Consider the following 9,351-nt stretch of genomic DNA (forward strand, 5'->3'; position numbering starts at 1 on the left):
TGGCAGCATACTACAGAAAATTATAACAAAAACATGAAAGTATAGGACGACGATGTTTTTACAGTTTAAAGCAGGGGTCTCCAAACTTTTTTAAACAAAGGGCCAGTCTATTGTCATTTAGACTTTAGGAGGGCCGGATTGTGGCCAGCAGGGGTAGAAAAATGTGCCGAGCCCAGCATCAGTGAGAATAAATATGGCCTCGGGTTGGGGGTCACTAGGAGTAATGCCCCATTATTGGTATTAGTAGGAGGAATAGTATCCCATCATTGGTATCAGTGGAAAACATAGTGCCCCATTGTTGGTGTCAGTTGGAGGGATAGTGCCCCAAGGGCCGGATAAAGGCTTGCAAAGGGCCACATCTGGCCCTCAGGCTGCAGTTTGGAGACCCCTGGTTTAAAGAATAAGAAAAAATAAATAAATAAAATAAACAAACATACTAGCACTAAACAGGAGGGGAGGACAAATGAAGATCCCAAAATTTACAATATAAAAAAATAAACAAAAAGTGCAATGGCCTAAAACCACCACTAGCAATGGCAGCATACTACAAAAAAAATGATAACCTCATGCAGTTGAATGCAAAACACCAAAAATACATGAAAGTATAGGACAACTTTGTTTTTACAGTTTAAAGTATAAGACAAAAAATAAATAAAAGTGTAAGAAGACAATAACTTTCCTGAGCTCAGTCTGTGAATAACTAACACTGATTAGCTAGGACTAAATCAACTAGCACTAAACAGGAGGGGAGGACAAACGAAGATCCCAAAATGACGATGTAAAAAAAAGTTGCAATGGCCAAAAACCACCACTAGATGGCAGCATACTACAGAAAAAATTATAACCTCATGCAGTTGAATGCAAGACATGAAAAATACATGAAAGTATAGGACGACAATATTTTTCCAGTCGTTTAAAGTATAAGAAGACAAAAAAAAAAAAGAAGATGATTACAAAAAAAAGTGTAAGAAGACAATAACTTTCCCAGTAATAACGAGCCCAGTCTGTAAATAACTAACACTGACTATCTAGGACTAAACCAACTAGCACTAAACAGGAGGGGAGGACAAAGATCCCAAAATTACAATATTTAAAAATGTGCAATGGCCTAAAACCACCACTAGATGGCAGCATACTACAGAAAAATTATAACCTTATGCAGCTAAATGCAAAACATAAAAAATACATAAAGGGGGGAAGGGGGGTCGCAGAACGCTCAGCCTGTATGTTGTAATTTTGCAGCAAGTCACACGGCGGGAAATTGAATCCAACACAATTTTACTTCATACATTTGCAGTGCAGAGGATGTTTTTTTTTCTCAGTCCTTTGAAGTGTAAGAAAACAACGACTTCCTGAGCCCTGTCTCTATGAAGAACTAAACACGGATTGAGGGAACTGGGGAGAGTCTAGCCAGGGCTAAACTAACTAGCAGTAAACAGGAGGGATGGACATAGGGAAAAAACAAAATCACATTAGTAAACAAGATGTAGTGTCCCAAAACGTCCACTAGATGTCAACAACCAACAGAAAATTGATAACCTAGCGCAATTCAATACAACAAAACCATAGCTACTTGCATGCCTCTTCATTGCAAGCTGTTAATAGGAGGTGGGGGGTACCTCAGCCAGTAGATGGGGGAGCCAACCGTATGACCTCATCCAGTAGATGGTGCGGCCACCGTAAGACCTCAGCCAGTTGATAGGGAGGCCGACCGTAAAACCTCAGCCGGTAAATACGGCGGGCCAACCGTAAGACTTCACCTGGTAGATGGGACAGGCAAGCGTAAGACCTCAGCCGGTAGATGGGGCGACCAAGCGTAAGACCTCAGCCGGTAGATGGGCCGGCCAACCGCAAGAGCTCAGCCGGTCAATGGGGCGGCCAACCGTAAGACCTCAGCCAGTAGATGGGGCGGCCAACCGTAAGACCTCAGCCGGTAGATGGGGAGGCCAACCGCAAGACCTCAGCCGGTAGATGGGCAGGCCAACCGCAAGACCTCAGCCGGTAGATGGGCAGGCCAACCGCAAGACCTCAGCCGGTAGATGGGCCGGCCAACCGCAAGACCTCAGCCGGTAGATGGGCCAGCCAACCGCAAGACCTCAGCCGGTAGATGGGCCGGCCAACCGCAAGACCTCAGCCGGTAGATGGGCCGGCCAACCGCAAGACCTCAGCCGGTTAGATGGGCCGGCCAACCGCAAGACCTCAGCCGGTAGATGGGCCGGCCAACCGCAAGACCTCAGCCGGTAGATGGGCCGGCCAACCGCAAGACCTCAGCCGGTAGATGGGCCGGCCAACCGCAAGACCTCAGCCGGTAGATGGGCCGGCCAACCGCAAGACCTCAGCCGGTAGATGGGCCGGCCAACCGCAAGACCTCAGCCGGTAGATGGGCCGGCCAACCGCAAGACCTCAGCCGGTAGATGGGCCGGCCAACCGCAAGACCTCAGCCGGTAGATGGGCCGGCCAACCGCAAGACCTCAGCCGGTAGATGGGCCGGCCAACCGCAAGACCTCAGCCGGTAGATGGGCCGGCCAACCGCAAGACCTCAGCCGGTAGATGGGCCGGCCAACCGCAAGACCTCACCCGGTAGATGGGCCGGCCAACCGCAAGACCTCAGCCGGTAGATGGGCCGGCCAACCGCAAGACCTCAGCCGGTAGATGGGCCGGCCAACCGCAAGACCTCAGCCGGTAGATGGGCCGGCCAACCGCAAGACCTCAGCCGGTAGATGGGCCGGCCAACCGCAAGACCTCAGCCGGTAGATGGGGCGGCCAACCGCAAGACCTCAGCCGGTAGATGGGGCGGCCAACCGCAAGACCTCAGCCGGTAGATGGGGCGGCCAACGGTAAGACCTCAGCCGGTAGATGGGGCGGCCAACGGTAAGACCTCAGCCGGTAGATGGGGCGGCCAACGGTAAGACCTCAGCCGGTAGATGGGGCGGCCAACGGTAAGACCTCAGCCGGTAGATGGGGCGGCCAACGGTAAGACCTCAGCCGGTAGATGGGGCGGCCAACGGTAAGACCTCAGCCGGTAGATGGGGCGGCCAACCGTAAGACCTCAGCCATTATTTTGGTAGTTATTATGCATGATTTAGGACCAACATTTAAATTCTTGCATAAGCCCAGGTCCTCCTTAAGACCAGCTTCATGCAAACTCGTAGGTCTTGGTGGAAAAATGACACCATGGTCTCCCTTGCTGCCTGAAAAGAAAAGTACAGCTGAATTCTCTCAGGCTCGCCCCAATCTGAGCACAATAAAAAGAGAGACGGTAATCTCAAAGGAGTCCAAAGAAAAACATGGCTCTGTTGTGACGACTGTAATTACATTAAATCGGCCCCCGGGGGGAGGGGGGGGGAGACAAGGGACCTCCTCCCTCCACCTTCACAGAAGGCCCAAGGAAACTTTCCATCTCCTCCTAGATCCAGATATTCGGGGTGGTGACAAGCATCACGCTCTATTTAATCCATTTGTATTTATCTCCTACGATCAGTGAAAAACACTTCTGCGTGCCAAGGCTTTGCTACGACGGCTTTCGGGAAAACGTCTCGATGTTGATCAAGTTTGAAAAACAAACAGTCTCGCTTCTCGGAGGCTCAACTCACAAAGCTTCGACACCAGGATAAGGGCTCTCTAAATTTTGTCTCGCGAGTGCCATTTTCAAATCTTATTGGACGCAACCGAAAATAATTAACGATTAACTTATCGTTTAAGCACGCAAACTTGAAGACCTATTCCTTACGTTCAAGTAGGGTTGCCACCTTTTCTTTAAGCCAAACACTTTAGCGCCGCACGCCAATTTATTTCAAGAGGGAACGCTGTGGATTTTGGTGTAAAGAACACTGATACAAGGGGGTTTCTGCTCACCAAAGCTCCCACTTACTTTAGCCGCTTAACGACCGTGTCACGCCGATATACCTCGGCAGAATGGCGCGGTTGGGCAGAATAACGTATATATACGTTGTCCTTTAAGGCCGCGTACACACGATCAGTCAAAACCGATGAAGACGGACTGAAGGACCGTTTTCATCGGTCCAAACAGATGGTGTGTGGGACCCATCGGTCAGTTAACCTTCGGTCAAAAAAATTAGAACTTGCTTTAAAATTTAACCGATGGACGCCTAACCGATAGGTCAAAACCGATCGTGAGTATGCAAAAGCATTGGTTAAAAACCTGCGCATGCTCAGAATCAAGTCGACGCATGCTTGGAAGCATTGAACTTCGTTTTTTTCAGCACGTCGCTGTGTTTTACGTCACCGCGTTCTGACACGATCGTTTTTTTAACCGATGGTGTGTAGGCGCGACGGACCATCAGTCAGGTTCATCGATTAACCGATGAGAACAGTCCTTCGGACCGTTCTCATCGGCTCAACTGATCGTGTGTACGCGGCCTAAGACGCGGCATTGTGAGCACGTGCGCCCGCCGCAAGCTCTGCGAGTGTGACTGCGGGTCCCACTGAAGAACGGGGAAATGCTGATGTAAACAAGCATTTCCCCATTCTGCCTAGTGACAGGACACTGATCACTGCTCCCTGTAATCGGGAGCGGTGATCAGTGTCGTGTCACACGTAGCCCCGCCCCCACCCACATTTGGAACACATCCCTAGGTCACACTTAACCCCTTCAGAGCCCCCCTACTGGTTAACCCCATTCACTGCCAGTCACATTTACACAGTAATCGGTGCATTTTTATAGCACTGATCGCTGTAAAAACTACACTGGTCCTAAAATGGCGTCAAAAGTGTCCGATGTGTCCGCCCTAATGTTGCAGTCACAATAAAAATCGCAGATCGCCGCCATTACTAGTAAAAAAAATAATAATAATAAAAATGCCATAAAACTATCCCCTATGTTGTAGACGCTATAATTTTTGCGCAAACCAATCAGACGCTTATTGCGATTTTTTTTTACCAAAAATATGTAGAAGAATACGTAACTGAGAAAAATGTTGTTTTAAAAAAAAATGGGGATATTTATTATAGCAAAAAGTGCAAATATTTTTGTTTTCAAAATTGTCGCTCTATTTTTGTTTATAGCGCAAAAAATTTCAACCGCAGAGGTGATCAAATACCACCAAAAGAAAGCTCTATTTGTGGGGAAAAAAGGACATCAATTTTGTTTGGGAGCCACGTCGCACGACCGCGCAATTGTCCGTTAAACTGATGCAGTGCCAAATCGCAAAAAGTGCTCTGGTCTTTGGCCAGCCAAATGGTCCGGGGCTTAAGTGGTTACACTTCCCAGCGTTTCCCCTTAAAACAGGGTTCCCAAGAACCCCCTTACATCAGAGTCCCCCTTATCTTAGTGTACACACTAAGGTTCAGAGGCCGGAGAGGGAAGGGAGGAAGGGGGAGACTTCAGACAGTGGAAGGTGAGCTCACTCACCCGAGGATGGAGGCTCAAGCACTGACACCTTTCATCCACAATGTATCTGCGAGCTACCGAGCTTCAAAATTTCCAGCCCACACATCCCTTTCCGGAGCACAGAATACCGGGGATTGGAGTTTGGGGCAGTGGCGGCTGGTGCTCAAAATTTTTGGGGGGCGCAAACGGAAAAAAAAAAATTGCAGCCTCACTGTGTCCATCAATTGTCACCACTGTACCATGCCATCAAACGCAGCCACTGTGCCATCAATTATCACCACTGTGCCATGCCATCAAACGCAGTCACTGTGCCATGCCCATCAAATGCAGTCACTGTGCCATCAATTGTCACCACTGTGCCATGCCTTTAAATGCAGTCACTGTGCCATCAATTGTCACTACTGTGCCATGCCATCAAACGCAGCCACTGTGCCATGCCCATCAAACTCAGCCACTGTGCCATCAATTGTCACCACTGTGCCATGCCTTTAAATGCAGTCACTGTGCCATCAATTGTCACTACTGTGCCATGCCATCAAACGCAGCCACTGTGCCATGCCCATCAAACTCAGCCACTGTGCCATCAATTATCACCACTGTGCCATGCCATCAAATGCAGTCACTATGCCATCCATTCGCACCACTGTGCCATGCCATCAAACGCAGTCACTGTGCCATCAATTGTCACCAATGTGCCATGCCATCAAACGCAGTCACTGTGCCATGCCACTTGAATAGACCAGCGGCAGCTGGCAACAATAACATACATTCATGCAATGCATGAATGTATGTTATTTCCGTGGCGGTGCGGAGCCAGAGGGGGCGGCGCTCCAGCGCCCTCTATAGACGGACCGCCCCTGGTTTGGGGAGACAGAGGGGTAAGGGCAGGAGGAGCAGAAGGAGATCAAGCCCTCTCTCCTCTCCATTTTTGGGGTGGGGCCCCTGGGCACACCTGTGCACATGGTGGCTGTGGTACTCAGTTACTTGGGAAACCCCAGTCCATTCTCAATAATGTGTCTGGGTTTCAGACCTGAAACCCAGACACACAATTCCAAACTGGGACTATTCCGGTAAATCTCAGACGGGTGTTAACCCTATGTACAAGTAGGGTGCACATGCTCAGTTTGGAATCAGGTGGTGGTGGTCCTCCAAAAAGGTTTGAGGGGACAGTCCAAAAAAGTAGATTGGAGACCCATAAAGAGGCGTGAGGTGTCTAGTGAGTGTTAGCCTTGTGATTACATTAATACCGGAGAGTATTTTTATAATATGTAATCTGTCATGTTTTCTTTGTCTTTTTCTTGCTTTTGATATATGTGCTTTTTTTGCGATGTGTCTTTTTAACGATTTTTTATGAGTGAATGATCAAACGATTTTACATATTCATAATAAATACTTTGTAGACAAAAACCACACATCGATGGATAAACAAAGGGGTTCCTTTTTTTTCTTCTAATGTTTGAAACAAAGGGCCAGTTTACTATCCCTCAGACTTTTGGGAGGCCGGAGTATGGCCAGTGAGAATAAAAAATGTCCCAGTGCCTCAGGTGGTGTTCAGTTGCATAGTGCATGTGGCCAGTAGGAGGAGAAATAGTGCTCCATCGTTTGGGTCAGTTGGGGGAATGGTGCCCCCCCCACCGTTGCCGTCAGTTGGGGGAATGGTGCCCCCCCACCGTTGCCGTCAGTTGGGGGAATGGTCCCCTCCCCACCGTTGCCGTCAGTTGGGGGAATGGTGCCCCCCCAATGTTGCCGTCAGTTGGGAAATGGTGCCCCCCCACCGTTGCCATCAGTTGGGGGAATGGTGCCCCCCCCACCGTTGCCGTCAGTTGGGGGAATGGTGCCCCTCCCCACCGTTGCCATCAGTTGGGGGAATGGTGCCCCCCCAACATTGCCGTCAGTTGGGGAAATGGTGCCCTAACCGTTGCTGTCAGTTGGGGGGATTTGTTCCCCCACCTTTGCTGTCAGTCGGGGGGAATGGTGCCCCCCACCGTTGGTATCAATGGGAGGAATAGTGTTCCATAGTTGGTGTAAGTGGCAGGAACTCCTAACAATGGGAGGAGTGGTGCCCCATCATTGGCGCCAGTGGGAGGAGTGGTTCCCCATCATTGGCGCCAGTGTGAGGATTGGTGCCCCATCATTGGGGCCAGTGGGAGGAGTGGTGCCCCATCATTGGGGCAAGTGGGAGGAGTGGTGCCCCATCATTGGCGCCAGTGGGAGGAGTGGTGCCCCCATCATTGATATTAGTGGGAGGAATAGTTCCCCATCATTGATATTAGTGGGAGGAATAGTTCCCCATCATTGATATTAGTGGGAGGAATAGTTCCCCATCATTTGTTTCAATTGGGGGCATTATGCCACGGTGTCGGTGTTAGTGTTAGGAACAATGCCTCAAATCAGTGGGAGGAATAGTGCCCCAAGGGCCAGATAAAGGCTAGCCAAGGACCACTGCTTTTTGAAGCTGTTGGTGAATAAGTCCCATCGTGCGGGTCTTGATGGGCTTTGTTCTCCAACACTTCGAGAATGGCAAGTGGCCTCCAACTCAAATTGTACAGGGTGGGCCATTTATATGGATACACCAAAAACAAAAGTTGGATTCAAAATGGCCGCCATGGTCACCACTTATCTTGAAAAGTTTCCCCCCTCACATATACTAATGTGCCACAAACAGGAAGTTAATATCACCAACCATTCCCATGTTATTAAGGTGTATCCATATAAATGGCCCACCCTGTATATTGTAAGGCACTTGGCTGATTTCCCTTCACCTGTATGGGCCTATCGCTTACTACAAAAAGTTCTCATTTTTAATATTGCCAAAAGGAAACTGGTAACCATAAAAATTATCTATCAAAGCCAAGTTTAAGCCTACATGGTATCAAGCAAAGTTTTGCAGACTGAATTACATTTTTTTTCTCTTCCCCCTCTAAGGTTTAAAGCTTCCTTTGGAGGCAGATCCATGCCCGGCTGGCTCGGGATCACTGGACGACCTGGATAACCGTTTCCCGCAGGCTTTGTCCAGCCCGGAAGAGCGCTGCGCAGCACTGAAGGAGGAGTTTTTGGAGTACCAGAGACGCAGACGAGCGGCGCAAAAACTGAACCGAAAGAGTAAAGACTTTGAAGAATGTTACGAACAAGCCACACTACTCTGACCCCCCCCCCCCCCCATTGCTGTTCCTTGAACTCCGTTATCTGCAACAAGACCACAAGGGACACTGTAACCTCGGGCATTAAAAAAAAAAAGTGTGTTTTACCCACAATTCTTTCGAAAGCACCACGTTTACCAGTACCTGCTCGTTCTACATCAGGGGTTATTATTTTAACCAAACGACTCTTAAAACCCTCATCCCACGAGCCACTCCAATACGACCAACCACGGTACTGATCGGCAGAAGGCTTTCAAAAATATCAGAATACTGGTGAATTCTTCAATCTTCTCTCTCTTTTTTTTTTTCAAAGAGAAATGAAAGCTCTTATTTGTCATTTGTAATAAGCCGCCACGAATTGGAAGATTAGGACAACTCTTTTGTTGAGTTGAAGTATTAATCCCATACCCATCAATTGACCAAACCCATCATTTTTTGGGTGATTTTGTTAAAACATCAAAAAAAAGGTGATGAGATAATGCAAAGTATGAAACCTGTAAATGCTTTAAGATATAGAATCTATAGAAAGAGCTGGCTAATATAAAAGTTATGGTTGGACTAAAACGGGGATATGCAATTAGCGGACCTCCAGATGTTGCAGAACTACAAATCCCATGAGGCATAGCAAGACTCTGACAGCCACAAGCATAGCACTCAGAGGCAGAAGCATGATGGGACTTGTAGTTTTGCAACAGCTGGAGGTCCGCTAATTGCATATCCCTGGACTAAAAGGTCGACATGTTTACATATGTAAAGGAATATATATATATTTTTTTTAGAAGATGCCTTGATGTCATGGTTCTGTTGAAATGACAGAAGGGCCAATAGCGTTCTCTAGATAAGGCGTTTTAAAAAGACAAG

General features: G+C 48.3%; 1 protein-coding gene across 3 annotated transcripts in view; it reads left to right on the forward strand.

Moving 5' to 3' along the window:
- Positions 1–9,127, forward strand: part of IGSF9 (immunoglobulin superfamily member 9) — a 136,503-nt gene extending 127,376 nt beyond the window's left edge. For all 3 annotated transcript variants that reach the window (XM_040333475.1, XM_040333477.1, XM_040333476.1), the window contains one exon: positions 8,276–9,127. In XM_040333475.1, coding sequence (XP_040189409.1) covers positions 8,276–8,496 — 221 coding nt within the window. In that variant the 3' untranslated portion in view covers positions 8,497–9,127. The remainder of the gene's footprint in view (positions 1–8,275) is intronic.
- The last annotated feature ends 224 nt before the right edge of the window (positions 9,128–9,351 follow it).

This window comes from Rana temporaria, chromosome 13 (assembly GCF_905171775.1).
Source record: "Rana temporaria chromosome 13, aRanTem1.1, whole genome shotgun sequence".
NCBI classification, from domain to species: domain Eukaryota; kingdom Metazoa; phylum Chordata; class Amphibia; order Anura; family Ranidae; genus Rana; species Rana temporaria.